This window comes from Asterias amurensis, chromosome 19 (genome assembly GCF_032118995.1).
Source record: "Asterias amurensis chromosome 19, ASM3211899v1".
Classification (NCBI taxonomy): Eukaryota; Metazoa; Echinodermata; class Asteroidea; order Forcipulatida; family Asteriidae; genus Asterias; species Asterias amurensis.
The window spans coordinates 8,369,303-8,385,033 of NC_092666.1; the positions used below are offsets into that span (position 1 = coordinate 8,369,303).

Genomic DNA, 15,731 nt, shown 5'->3' on the forward strand with positions numbered 1-15,731 from the left:
ATTTGTCACTGAAAAGTAGGGGGATGGGCGAGTAAGTCTTGACCAAACACATCTTACATTATCTGCACCCCATACCATTACTTTTACATTTAATTTCTATGTAACACCACTAATTGTTCCCTATTTTTGTCGGACCAGAATTTTATAACATCAACAAATCTCAAAATAGCATGGCCCATAAAATGCAATTTTTTTTTTTTTGAATTTCACCACCTGTGAAATTAGTCTTCTTTGTCTTAAAAAAATCTGGTCATGGCTCAAACTGCTCCTATTTATTTCTTTAAATTGATTTCACAACATTTTATGTTGTGCCTGTGTAATTATAACAATGTAAATTTTGCACATGCACGCACACGGCGCTTTGTGGAGGGATCATATACGGTACTTCGTCTATAGTCTGTAATAGAAATGGAAAAATACCAATCTGCACGAAAAAAAAAACGAAAAAAAAGAAAAAATTTCACTGTTTGTTCTCTGTTCTTTTATATATTTTTTTTTTAAACGTGATCAAAATCAAGTAAAATGTATTGAATTGTAGGCTACTCTGTTGCATAATTTCAGTTAATCACAAAGTGAGGGTGACATCTGCTACGCCGCCCCAAGTCTTAAAAGTGAGGGGGAAATATCTCCTCCGTCCCGCCCTCTGACGCCCTTGTCAAAATCACTGGTGGAACCGCAACCAGGCCAATCTTAGCCAAAAAGCCCTTTCCCTGTATTAGGAGCTTTTTTGTATTCCGATTTTATCCAAATAATAATAATCAAGATGAAAACTAGGCCTTCGCCTATGCCTACTGATTTAGAGCACTGAATTGAGAGCTGTTGATTGTTAAAACATTGTAGAAACGACAAACAAGTTGAAGTGTGGTCTATAGTGCAGTTTTACAGAAAGAGGTTTTGGTCACCATTACCTTATGCACATGACGTCATTTCAGTAGGGAGCCCTCAACTAGAGGTCAAAAGGAGGTTGTTCATTGGCCAGTCCTGGCGTCGCGTCTGTGCGTTTCTATTGTTTCGTCACCGTTTAACCTCTGAGGTAGGGGCATAATTTTCCCTTTTTATAAACATCTGTGAGACTTCTAAAGTGTTTTGTTTTTTGTATTTTTTTGAATAGTTTACACTTTGCACTTTTTGCTGTAGAAGACGATTTAGTTTGGTGCACCCATTATGCAAATGGTTCACACCAAGTAGTCTTGATCAAGCTACACCTGACCTATGACCCTACGCAAAGTATATAACCAAATCAAGGCCTAGCTAAGGGAACAAAAGAACTACACAGCGAGACAAGTAAGCTAAAAGCTCAAACAGCTCGACTTTTATTCATAATCTGGACTTAATAACATTTTAAAATTTGTTCACGTGTACAATAAGTATAACTTATTCATATCAACCGTTACTGTTTGACCTCAGTGAGGGCACTGTTTGACCTCAGTGAGGGCACTGTTTGACCTCAGTGAGGGCACTGTTTGACCTCAGTGAGGGCACTGTTTGACCTCGGTGAGGGCACTGTTTGACCTCGGTGAGGGCACTGTTTGAACTCAGTGAGGGCACTGTTTGACCTCAGTGAGGGAACTGTTTGACCTCAGTGAGGGCACTGTTTGACCTCATGAGCGCACTGTTTGACCTCAGTGAGCGCACTGTTTGACCTCAGTGAGGGAACTGTTTGACCTCAGTGAGCGCACTGTTTGACCTCAGTAAAGGAACTGTTTGACCTCAGTGAGGCACTGTTTGACCTCAGTGAGAGCACTGTTTGGATACAACAAGCATCACAATGAAATGACAGTAAGAAAAATTGTGCGGTCTTCATTTTTTTTTTGTGAACCAACACGGTTTGCCATTTGTTGACCAACATGCTTCAAAAGGTAAAAGGATCACCTCCCCCTAATCATTATACTATATTAAATTTGATTTTTACCCATAATACACTTATGGGTGTTTAGCACTGTATATTCTGTACTTAACAAACAAAATCAATGAAAAAAAAATCAAAACAAAAATCATGGTTTTCATTTCAATTTCAGTCAATCTGTCCAGCAGTTTCCTTGTATATTATCTAGTTATATAAGATTTTCACAACACTGCTATAAATTTTAAGTAAAATAGCATCGGTTCACAAATATTTTGATCTTATGTACATACAACTGAATCACAAAATTGATTTCTTTTAAAACAATTTATAGGTATTTTTCCTTTAACTGCACCAGAGCACAGGGCCAAATTTCATAAAGCTGTTAAGCAGAAAATACTGGATAGCAAATGTCTTTGCTAGGCAAAAAACTAATGGCCACCAGTTGCAACAATTTAAACCTTACAGAATTTTGGCTGGTAACCAGTTTCTGTTTTAGCAAGATTTGTTTTTGCTTGTAAAATTACAGGCTTTAAAGGAACACATTGCCTTTGATCGGTCGAATTGGTCTTTGAAAAGAGTTTGTAACCATTTGTTATAAAATGCATATTATGATTAGAAAGATATTTTAAAACTAGAATATAATCCACACAAGTATCACTTGGTTTTCCTTTTACCTCGTCGACAAACACGATCGGCCATTTATGGGAGTCAAATTTTTTACTCCCATAAATAGCCGACCGTGTTAGTTCTCAAAGTAAACGGAATTTCGAGGCAAATGTGTGTGGATCATTGTATTCTACTTTTAAAACATCTTTCTAATCATATGCATTTTATAACAAACAACAGGTGGCACGGTTGGCTTGATGCGCTCGCCTCTCGCCTCTCACCAAGGTGACCCCGGTTCGATTCCCGGTCGGGGCCATATGTGAGTTGAGTTGTGCATTGGTTCTCTGCTGTGCCACGAGGGTTTTCCAGACTCCGGTTTTCCTCCCTCAGGAAAAAATCAAACACTTTCGATCTTGGCTGTGCTCCGTGGTCATAATGAGTTGATGTGGCTGGCAGCTGAATGCGCCCTTGCATGCCTGCTTCTCGAACATGTTGTAGCCGCGTCCTTCGCAATTCAGCTCTAAGCTGCGAGTAAGGATGATTAGCCCCCCAAATTATTATTATTATTATTATTATTACAAACGGTTTACAAACGCTTTTCAAAGACCAACTCGACTGATCCAAGGCAACGTGTTCCATTAACAAATTGGGCCCTGACTACTGGAGCAAGTACAAGACAACTCAGTGCCTGATTATAGCGGTCTTGTGTCCCGTGCCCCAATTAAATTAATAGGTGCTAGCCATAGACTTATAAATAAGAACTAGAGGGCACACTGGCCTATATACGCGGCCAGGCATGCGTGCATGCGGCCACTTTGTAAGTTGACAAAACAGCATCGCATAGCATGTGTTTAGGCGTCCCTGTGTGCGGCCATTTTGTAAATTGACAAAACAGCATTGCATAGCGTTATAAACACAAACTCCAACGAGTACGCCATATTCAATGCACATACAAATATGCCCGCATGTCTCCTTGCCGTCCCGTCGCGTTTGTGCAAGCAGCATCACTAGTGCGCCCTCTAGTTCTTTTATATAACTCTATATGGTTAATTAAATAGTAACTAATTCTGGTTAAAAAGTTATCAGGTCTACACCAGGAAGAGGTATCATGATTTAATGCAAACTGAGTTTTGTCATGTGGCAATACTTGTCACAAGTAAAATTTGAAGCTTTGCATGGCATGGAAGAAACACAGTGATGTACATGTCAAAGAAAAGTAAGAAATCTTGGACCTTTGATGAGACCATAAAACACTAATGAACGAAATGGAAAAAGAATACACTCAAAACAGACCACATCGGGCATGTACGGCGGGAAATAGCTGCAACGGTGATCAGTGCCAAGACCGGTTAGACGTTCTTAAAGGAACACGTTGCCTTGGATCGGTCGAGTTGGTCTTTGAAAAGCGTTTGTAACCGTTTTTTATAAAATGCATATGGGTAGAAAGATGTTGTAAAAGTAGAATACAATGATCCACACAAACATGCCTCGAAATTGCGTGGTTTTCCTTTTACCTCGTCGACTAACACGTCGGCCATTTATGGGGGTCAAAATTTTGACTCCCATAAATGGCCGACCATGTTAGTTCGCACAGTAGAAGGAAAACCAGGCAATTTCGAGGCAAACTTGTGTGGATCATTGTATTTTACTTTTAAAACATCTTTCCAACCATATGCATTTTATAAAAAACGGTTACAAACGCTTTTGTTTTGACCAGCTCGTCCGATCCAAGGCAACGTGTTCCTTTAAAGGTAGTGGACACTATTGGTAATTACTCAAAATAATTATTAGCAAAAACCTTACTTTGTAACAAGTAATGGGGAGAGGTTGATAGTATAAAACATTGTGAGAAACGGCTCTTTCTGAAGTGACGTAGTTTACGAGAAAGAAGTAATTTTCCATGAATTTGATTTCGAGACCTCAGAATTAGATTTTGTGGTCTCGAAATCAAGCATCTAAAAGCACGCAACTTTGGGTGACAAGGGTGTTTTTTTCTTTCATAGTTATTACTTCGACGACCAATTGAGCTCAAATTTTCTTAGGTTCCTTAAAGGAATTTGAAACTACGCAGGATTACAAGCACGGCATGAGACCAACACATGAATAAACTTAAAGAATAATAAACAGAGCAAGCAAAAAAAATTTTAAAACACAACTATTTCACCTCTCTACAACAACAATTCAATTAAAAATAACCTTTGAATTGTGAAGTAAACCTGAGCAAGATGGTCATAACGGGCAAACGATTACGTAGCAGTCAAGATGAAAGCTGTGAAGGATTACAAATTACATCCGACATGATGGCATCAATCCTGAAGACGAGATTCAATGATATGCAACCTTACACTCAGCCAGCTTTTAGAGAAGACAACCCAAGACAGTAGGTCCTAGGTTAGCTCCTAAATTAAATCCCCACCAAATGTTCAAGACATCCTTGACAAACACCACATGACAAGGTTTTAATATTTCTAGTTGAACTACACCCAGGTACGAAGCAAGATGGTAGAAACGAGCCAATGAATACATTGCAAGTTGAAGGCATCAAAGGATTATAGTTATGTACCTGACATGATGGAAAACAAGGTCCAGTTGTCTAAATGTAGGAGACCATGTTCTCGTCGGACGTTTAGCTCTTCCTGGAGAGCCGAGTAAGCTGGAATCTTATTGGAGAAGAAGGTTCATGTGGTTCTTCAGCAGAAAGGTGATATGCCGGTGTATGACGTGAAGCAAGAAAATGAAGCTGGTAGAGTTCGAACTCTCCATCACAACCATCTCCTTCCTTGCGAGTTTCTTGCCAAAGATGAGCAAGAAGTACCGAATCCCCGTACACCACATCCCAGAGTGACACGATCCCAACGCAGGTCTCCCAATTCACGTGAACACAGCGACGATAGTTCAGCAGATGAGGACGTTCAATTCAGTATTCCCGGAGCACAGAATCAACCAATGTCACAAGACTTAATTGCAAATATATGTCCAGAAGTTGAACTTTTCAACCAAAGCCGCAGATGGAACCTTCCAATCCAGAGCCGCAGACCGACTTTTCAATTCAGAGCCGCAGATGGAACCTTTCAGTCCAGAGCCGCAGACGGAACCTTTCAATCCAGAGCCGCAGATGGAACCTTTCAATCCAGAGCCGCGGTTTTGATTTTCTGGAATAAGCTACTCTAGAATCCCTGGCCCCGATATTCATTTCGTATTGGGGGAAACACCTAATGAATCCCCGTACACCACATCCCAGAGTGACACGATCCCAACGCAGGTCTCTTGTTGTTGGCACCGCTGCGACCTTGAAGAAAGTTTCCGCTGTAGACATTAATATTGGAGGTCACTGCATTAAATCATCAAAACAGTTGAAAAATCTTGGGGTCATCTTTGATTGTAACTTAAACATGCAAAGTCACATTCGTGAGGTATCTCGCAATGCATTTTACCATCTGCATAATATCAGTAAGATCAAGAAATACTTGAATTATTCTGTCACTGAGCAAGTTATAACAATGCTAGTCATGTCCAAGATAGATTATTGCAATGCCTTGTTTGCAGGTTTACCCCAGTCCACACTGGCACCGTTACAACGAGTGCAAAATTCTGCTGCCAGGCTTCTCACAGGAACCAGAAAATTCGAGCATATAACCCCTGTTCTCATGAAGCTACATTGGCTTCCGGTAAATTATAGAATCATGTATAAAGTGTGTCTTCTAGTTCATAAATGTTTAAATGGTCTAGCCCCTGACTATCTCTGTAAATTACTGCATACTACTAGCTCATGTTCACGTAGACACACACGGTTATCATGTGATAAAACCAGACTACAACACTGCAATACCAGATTATGTACTTTTGGGGATAGAGCTTTTTCCGCCATTGCCCCTAACTTGTGGAACCAGCTGAATTTGTGTCTCAGGGAAACAGCAAGTATTGATGTTTTTAAATCCGGGCTAAAAACCCATTTCTTTCGAAAGGCATTTTTATAACTGTTTATTGTTCAAGTAGTTGTGTTTTTTATTATTCATTTAAGGTCTCTTGTAGCACTTATTTTCCATTCTGTAATTAATTATCATTTCCCTGGAGTTTTAGTGAATGTCTCATTTTACAATTTTATTGGGTCACAGCTGGTCTGTTTGTACAATCTCTTTGCAGTTTTAAATTGTGCATACTATTGTATATTTTATACTTTTCCATTGTTTATTGTTAATTTCTTTAATTGCTTGTCATTGTTCGCTTGATTTTGAACTTATTTTTATATCTTGTTGTTTTTGCTGATTATCTAAATTTTTAATGTTTCTCTGTATTAGCGCCATGGAGCATTGTTTTCGATGGATATGGCGCTATATAAATTTTTACTATTATTATTATTATTATAATGAATAGCAACTGTTTTTTTTGCATAAATGAGTCTGATATCCGTCCCACTGGTTCACAGAAACAGTACTAATTTTTTTGCGAAAAAAGTTTGGCAATGTTTTAAATTTTTTGATCTGGTGTTGACAAAAAAAAAAAAAGTTTCAATGCTAACTGAAATGTTCAGGACAAAATTTGTTTTTCCAGGGGAGAATGTAAAGTACATATTTTTTTTACTTAGTACACAAAATCCCAAATATCATCTCCTATTTTCTAGCTCATCATGGGCACCATTCTTGATCCAATGACTATAGAAAGATAGAGATTGTAATGAAAGGGTAATTAACATTTGTTGATCCACAGATACACAGAGATGTCAAACAGGAAGTGCAAGAGAGCGTTTAAGTGACGGGAATGCCAGGAAGAATTCCAGCAAAACCAGGCCTTGTGGGGGCACATCAGGATATGGGCCGATCAAGTACTCAATCTGCCAGCAATGCCGCGGAAATATATTTTCCTGCGTTACAGCGTATAGCAGGAAAATATTGTCTGTTGGGCACTAGCAAGCGCGTACGCTTGCAAAGAATTTGGTACGCAAATCCCAACTTGGGCTAAGAAAGTAGCCCAAGGTGTGGCGCATTCCTGAAGGCGCCACAACAAAGAGAATGGGTCATTCTAGCCCGCGAACACCGTTCTGCTGGGACGGGTTAATTTTAAATTGAGGGAATACATGTTTGAAATTTAATAAGGTGATACAAACCAGACACAGATTGGAACGGTTTCCATAAGTTATTACAAACCATAAGTTATTGTAAATCTAAGTTGTTTTATAGCTTAATTTTAGGGGACGAAATTATTCATGGCCCTTAGAATTGAAAGATGTAAACGTTTATATTTGGTGACAAAAGAAAAAAAAAAAAAGGAACTGAAGGTCATTACCATAATGCAAATAGAGTTACTTTAACAGGGATATATTTAATTACTTCTAGAATTATTTGCATTAAAATTATTTGAGAAGTGTATTAAGTTTCCATTTAGCTAAATTTGTAACAAAATTAAGCCTAAGCTTTCGCAAAATAATGTGAAGTGTAGATTTATTCATTTTGCTAAATTTGTGACGGATAGTAGGCCACAAGGTTTTCAAGAGTTTTTTAGCTCAAAGAGTTTTATCTCTGGTTTTTAACCCTTGGCACAGTAAGTGGGAAAAGTTCCACATGGAGCAGCCTGAAGGGCCATGTGTGCAATGGCACGCAGACGATAAGAATGTCATTTGCATTGTAAATGTACGTGTGGTATACTGAATATCAGAGAATGACAAAAAGGATGTAATACAATGTAAAGAGTAAAATTACTGAAAAATGTAAAAATCAGTTGAATAAACTAGCCCAGCAGCAAGTTCGGCAGGCTCAACTCAATTTTGGTGTAAAATTGTGAAAATTATTATAATTGGGATATTTTTGGTTTAATGTTTGTCATGGCACGCTTTGCTGGAAAACAGACACAAATCAACATGGCGCCCAACCATGCTGATGCATTACCAGCGGTTTCACCAAGGGGAACTGGGCGAAGTTGTCATGATAGTTCACCAAGAGGAGAGTGCGGCACCAAGTGTCTCGGTAGCTCAAGTGCCAGGAGCACCAGTGGTGCCATCACAGGAGGAGGTAGCGGTCCTCTCATTACAGCCCTGCCCTATCACAGCGCTAGACGACACTGCGAATGATCCCCTGCGCCCAGCAATATCATCATCCGCAGAGGAATGTTAGTGATGAGTGCGTCTCGGCCCACCTCCCCAGCCTCTTCGACCTCATGCCATTCATCGTTTCCCCAATTGGAGTACCCTGGTCATAATATTTCCTCACCCCCGAGAAAGATTCGAAGACTGGTGACGATTCGCGTGAAGACGATTGTAGAGACAGTGTACAAAAATCGAGTTGTGGAACGACGCATGGACACCAACGAGTGGTTGGAGACAGCAGTTTTGGATGGTGGCGTCGAGGACCCAACTGAAGAAAATGCGGAGATAGCGTATGGATGCTGTTAGGGATTTTCTTTTCTGTTAGGGACTTGTTTTCGCATGCGTAGGGCCAAAGTTTTCATAAATGTAAGTATTTCCTTAGATCACATTTCCAATATAATAATGTGCAATCCGTGAATTTATTAATTATTACATGTATGTGATTCTTCCACCTTGATTTTACATAAAGAGAGGGTTCAAGTGCCGGGAGTGCCAAGAGGAATTCCAGCACAATGAGGCCCTGTGGGGGCACATCAGAACCGTCCATGGGCCGGTCAAATACTTAGTATGCCAGCAATGCCAAGGATACAAGGCCACATCTCGCCCAACCATGGTAAAACACTATCAGCGATTTCACAAAGATGAACTGGGGGAAGTGGCTTCGATGGTTCCCCAAGAAGAGAGTGCAGGCCCTGGAGTATGTGTAGCCAAAGTGCCAGGAGCAGTAGTGGTGCCATCAGACGAGGAGGCAGCAGTTCTCTCGTTATTGCCCTGCCCTATCGCAGCGCTAGAGGACACTGCAAATGCGCCCCCTGCCCCCAGCAACATCATCCGCAGAGGAAAACCAAGGGGAAATGTTGGCGATGAGTGCGCCTCGGCCCGCCTCCCCATCAGCCTCTTCATCTTCGTCTCATCAATTCCCCCGTTGGAGTCACCTGCTGACTACGAGATGACCCCACCCCCAGGGAAGATCCGGAGACTGGTGACTATTCATAGGAAGACAATAGTAGAGACAGTTTACAAGAACCGAGTCGCCCCTACCCCCAGGGAAGATCCGGACACTGGTGACTATTCGTGTTAAGACAATAGTAGAGACAGTTTACAAGAACCGAGTCGCCCCTACCCCCAGGGAAGATCCGGAGACTGGTGACTATTCGTGTTAAGACAATAGTAGAGACAGTTTACAAGAACCGACTGGTGGAAAGACACATGGACACCAATGAGCGGTTGGAGACAGCGGTTTTGGACTGTGGCGCAGACAACCCAACTGAGGAAGACCTGGAGATAGCCTGTGGATGCTGTTAGGGACTTTCTTTTGGTACGTGTAAGGCCAAAGTTTTGTGTTAAATGTAAGTATTTCTTAAAATCATTTGCAGTTGAGTCAGGTGAAAATATTAATAAGGCTTGTTGTTCAATAACATATCCCAAAGCATGGACAACATAATGTCAGCAACATTGCCACCAGCCTCAAGTCAAAGCAAAAGGGATTAGCTGCAGCCATGCCAAGAATTCATGCTTTTACTGGCTCAGACTTTACAACAGCATTTTACAGGAAGAGTAAAATGAAGCCACTTGGGAGTTCTTGAGAAAGATACAAAAATCCTTTAAAATGTCAGCGTGACCTGGTATTGTAACTTAAAAAAACTGTGGTGTAAAATATAAGATGACAATGCATTCAGAGAGCGACTTGAAAGTAAACATTTTATTTAAACAACACACCAGAATAGCAACGACAAGGGAGATATTTACATAATACTTTACCCTGAAGATTTAATAGCTCACCAAAAGACAAGATGCGAGCATCTGGATAACCTGAAATCATTGAGCGATCAACAATTCCTGTCATGCTGTCGAAATGAAGCCCCAAAGAAAACTGTTCCGTACAAAATAACAACAAGAAAAAACAATCGTCAAACTCACATGAAAATGAAATACGAGGACTCTTAAAGATATTCAAAAAGCAATCTGATTCAGAGAGACAGATTTCAGGGATTCTAAGGTATGTCTCTTTGGTTCCACCTACAGTTATACTATTCTCTGAAGACAGCATTAGGGTTTATCATTACATCTCTATCATTTGTTTTGTTGCAACAGGGTCAGTTATACGTAACAATTCAATATCAAGCGAGGCAAAACAATTGTCAAACTCATATGAAAGTGAAACACAAGACCTTTTAAAGGAATAAGCAATCAGACTCGATGAGAAAGATTTCATGGATTCTAAAGGTATGTCTCTTTGATTCCGGCTACAGTTAACCTATTCTCTAGCCTACATCTGTATAAAAGATATCATTTCTTTTGATGCAACAAGGTCAGTTATAGTTACGTAAGAATTCAACATTTCAAAGGCTTAAAAAGTATCAATTACACGATCTTGTCGTTCCATATCCAGTAAAAGGATCCCCTCCATTTGTAATGGCATCTTTAATAACCACAGATCACAGTGCTGCAACAATTTGTTAAATTCTGAGCAATGTCTGTATGGTCACAATGACAATAAAAGAACTTTTGAGGAACATATTGAAGGTAGTTCAACATTACTACTTTCAATTTTGAAGGTATTTACTTGTGAGACTGCACTACAGCGATGCAACAGAATTGTCACTGGTTCAGCCGAAGATAATGACTTAAAAAAGACAAAGCTGTGCAAGCCATCTTAAGAAAAATGCTTCCAAGATGTGAAGGAAATACTACAAAATTGTCGCAGTTCAGCCAAAGGTTATGACGGTAATTCACTGCTGTGCGAACCATCATATTTATTGCGAGGCAATGTATTGGTATAAGCTTGCTTCTAACATCAAGCAGTTAGAGTGAGATCGATGAAACTGTGGAATCTTTGACAATACTAACACATTCTAAAGTAACAACTGGACTTATGAGAAATTGTATGGACCGTATGGCCAAATATACAAGACATGTTACTTGTATTTCATCTTACATGTCTCCAAATATTTGTTTGTTTTTGTTTGCTTGTTTGTTTGTTTGTTTGTTGGGGTGTTTGCACACTTGTATAATACTCATTTCTACTCTGTCTTTAATTTCACAACTGTTTTGCCAATAAAGTGATTTCCACGGTATCCATACATGTATATACTCTTTGATCATTCCTAAAAAAAGACAAAAAGCCGACGTGAAGCAGCCACCCCTGAATCCAGCAAGAACCTAAAAGAGTCGAGCGACCAGCCAGATGGTTACTTGTTTCTGGTGCAGATGTATTTGCCCAGATGACAGTGGCTTCTTGGACCATTTCCATTCAAAACATAACACGAAGAAGGTGAGTCAGTTGAAAATAGTAACTAGGCTTTTTGTTCAATAACATATCCCAAAATAAAAGCATTGATGTACATGGTGAGGGTTCTTGTATTTATAACCCTTCAGTCAACAGCTGTCTTTAACTGCTTTTTTGCCTTTGTAACGCCTGGAACCATCACATTTTGGATGAAGGATAGGAGACCTTATGAGGAAGCCATTATATAAACAAAAATTTTAAGATGTGCAGGAAGTACTTCACAATTGTCACACAGTTCAACCAAAGATAATGAGTTAAAGACGACAATAGTTGATTGCTGTGCAAGCCATCATATGAAAAATGCTTAAAAGATGTCTAGGAAGTACAAGCAAAATTCCCGCGAGGAAATGTAATAAGTAGGCTTGCTTCTAACATCAAGCAGTTCGAGTGAGATCGATGAAACTGTGGAATCTTTGACAATACTAACACATTCTAAAGTAACAACTGAACATGTGAGAACTCATTACATAAGTTATGCAAATTTGACAGGGGCAAAAGAGGAGATTCCTTCTCAGAAGTAGCTCTCGCTGTGATAGTCATTAAGGGCCACGATACCCTTCCATGCATTTACAAGTAGATCTTTCTTTTTAATGTGTGTCGATAATTTGCAATAAATGGAACCTAAACGGTCCCAATTCTAAAGAAAATAAAATAAGAAAAGAAAAAAAAAAAGGAATACAAACATAATCTACAACTCAACTCTGCCCATTGGGTAATACCGGGCTCTGAAGAAATTGATAGAAAGCTTTTTGATAAAGTGTACTACATACTGACGACGAGTGGCAATCAACAGTTTACGATACGCAGAGAGCAGATATGGATATTATTGATGTGCCAAAATTTGATTTAACCTAAACACCAGACTAAAGACATCAATTAAAGAAAATTTACATGGCCGATGCAAAGCTGACAATGCTGTGAAGATCGACCTAAGTATTCCTAAAAACTTATTCCAGGACGTTGCCTCCCTTGGATGCAAGAGCAAGGGTTCTTGTATAACCCTTCAGTCAACAGCCGACTTAAACTGCTTGCTTGGCGAAGGCTGCAATTGGAGAGTATTTATTTATAACGCCTGGAACCATCACATTTTGGATAAAGGAGAAGAGAACCTTTGAGGAAGCCATCATATGAAAAAAACTTCCAAGATGTACAGGAAATATTACAGAATTGTCACACAGTTCAGCAAAAAATAATTTTCATCATTGCAGATGTTCAACAGCCCATTCTAGGTGCTGATTTCCTCCGACATTTCAACCTGATGGTCGCCATCGACATTGACGACTGCTTGATGCAACGACAAATGCTGTAGTCAACGGCATTGCATCCAAGGCACAATCAGTAAGTCCCATGTCCGCTCAAATTAACTCATGTTCCCCATATCATCTACTATTGGCCAAATTTCCGACCATCACGTAACCTTCCTATGCGGAAAGAGCCATTAAGTATGACGTTATGCACCACATCGAAACTAAGGACCCCCCCACATCAGCCTGTGCTCGTCGCCTCGCACCGGACAGACTCACCATCGCTAAACATGAATTTGAACATTTATGCTACAAATTGGTATAGTCCGCCCCTCCAAAAGCAACTGGGCATCTCCACTTCACATGTTTCCTAAAAAAAAACCGGGTGATCTGTTTGGAAAGGGGTCTGTTAGTAACTGTAGAAGTCAAAGATGAAGATTGGCAGCTCGCTGAAGTACATGTAGTGACAACTGCACGGTTGAAAAAAATTGTTGAAGACTTAAATACTTAAAGTCTAGTTAACAAAGATTGTCATGCTACTTGTAGCAATTAGGAACCATCTGGTGTTTCTGGTCAGCAGAGTGTGGGTTCGAATCCCCAGCCGTGACACTTGTGTCCTTAAGCAAGACACTTAACCACTGCTTCGTCCTTCGGATGGGACGTAAAGCCGTTGGTCCCATGTGTTGTGTAACGCATGTAAAAGAACCCAGTGCACTTATCGAAAAGAGAAGGGGTTCGCCCCGGTGTTCCTGGCTGTGGCTGCTGTATGCGCCGTAGCACATTGTAAACCCTTATAAGGTGCTAAATAATTGGGTCTTAGAATTCATCACTGCAATAACCTGTCTTTCTGAAAGTTTGTATATACTCAGCGCCTTGAGTACCTCGTTTGGTAGATACGTGCGCTATATAAGACTTCGATATTATTATTATTGATTGAGAGTGGTAAAATCAATCAGCAAGATTGTCTGCTTAAACGGCTCTATTAGGCCCTGTAATACCATTTAATATCAGGTTTTTTCATTCCTGTCCTTCTGACTACACCATGCAAAGCTTCAAATCCAAACACTTCTCAACTGATAAATATCCAGCTGAAAACTCTTAATTGCCTAAGTAATATAAACTAACCACATAGCGAGGGCGTTAGACCAAATTTCTGAAATCTACCATGATTTTAAAAATAAGGTACAATTTGCAAATTTTTTTTAAGGTTATAAACAAATTGTCTTGAGGAATATTTCTGTTAAATAATTGACATAATAATTACCCTCCAAACATTCACTTTCTATTTGAATTTACCAAAACAAAATTATATTTCTGTTTGATTTTGCCAAGTTAAAACAACAAAATCACTCACAAAATAGTCTGGTTTTTTTTCCCCCTGAAAATCTGACCGCATTGGTCGAAAACAGTTTGAATGAACAAGAAGATTACAAGAAATCAGGCAAGATATTCAACTTCTTGAGAAAAGTTGGAAGATTTTATCGAGTACACAGAGGCTGATCGACATGGATGTGTTGTGTTGAGTTTGATGAACTTTTCAGGCTATTTTAATCACAAATCAGACTCAAGTAGGAAGAATGTCATGCCAGAATACATATTCCTCAAAACAATGTCCACCACCTTTAAGTTTCAAGTCAAACACAAAATATAGACTTGGACTATACATACATTTCATTTCTTTGGCATAAAAGTTATTTCAGTACTCACAAGATGCAGCCATTACACCTTATTTACCTTTGACCTTTTCTTGTTGCAGCATTTTCATGAGTTGATTTCTGACCATGCCAATCTGGAGGTCATCTTGAGGTCGGCATAAGACCTGTTGACACAGATGGATTCTGGGATTGCTCGGTTGGTGGTGAGTAGTCAGCAGCTTCAAGAATTCTAAGGAACTAAAACAAGAACAAAAAAGAAAACTTAAGAGGAAATGTAGCTCAGGGAAACACCAATAAAGCTGTTTCACTCTGTGGAACTCATATGGAGGGCACGATATTATGGATTGACACTTCGTTTAAAACTACTCTGTATTTTAACAGGATTCCACCACTAAATCTACCTTCATTTGCACTAGATTCACCAAGACAGTCCACTCTCCAGTTGTGCTGAAGTCAAGTTAAACTCTCAATCATCATTAAACTCCAATATGCCACCAAAACAAAAGACAAGAAACGGTTGGTCTTGTCTGCTGACCATGATGACCAACTTGACTGTGATGGCACCATGTCGGATTCTACATCTGACACTCTATTTTCGTTACTCCGACAAAAACTTCAAGAAAAGAATTCTGGTATTCAAAATCGACTTAACACAGTCATTCAATCGGCAATCTCTTCTTTCAAGAATGGCAACAATAGAAAAAAACACCTGGAGATGGGGAATCCGTCATTTTCACCACCCAAGCTGTTGATGACATGAAAAACGAGAACACAGCATCAAGGAAACAACTTCTGAACTGGAGTCAACGAGATGTAAAATCGTTCAGCTAGAGGAGTCAACTCTACATTTGGAGAGATATTTAAGAAGCTTCAACTGAAGACTCAGAAGTGTCGTGGCCTAGCGGTTAAGAGCACCGAATTCAAACTCTGGTGTTTCTGGTCAGCCGAGTGTGGGTTCGAATCCCCAGCCGTGACACTTGTGTCCTTAAGCAAGACACTTAACTAATGCTTC

General features: G+C 39.7%; 1 protein-coding gene across 1 annotated transcript in view; it reads right to left on the reverse strand.

Annotated features, from left to right (window-relative positions):
- Positions 1-14,780: 14,780 nt before the first annotated feature.
- LOC139951327 (uncharacterized) overlaps positions 14,781-15,731 on the reverse strand; it is a 30,860-nt gene continuing 29,909 nt past the window's right edge. Inside the window, exon 18 of the mRNA XM_071950177.1 lies at positions 14,781-14,956. Within this exon, the coding sequence (XP_071806278.1) occupies positions 14,791-14,956 (166 nt within the window). The 3' untranslated portion in view covers positions 14,781-14,790. The remainder of the gene's footprint in view (positions 14,957-15,731) is intronic.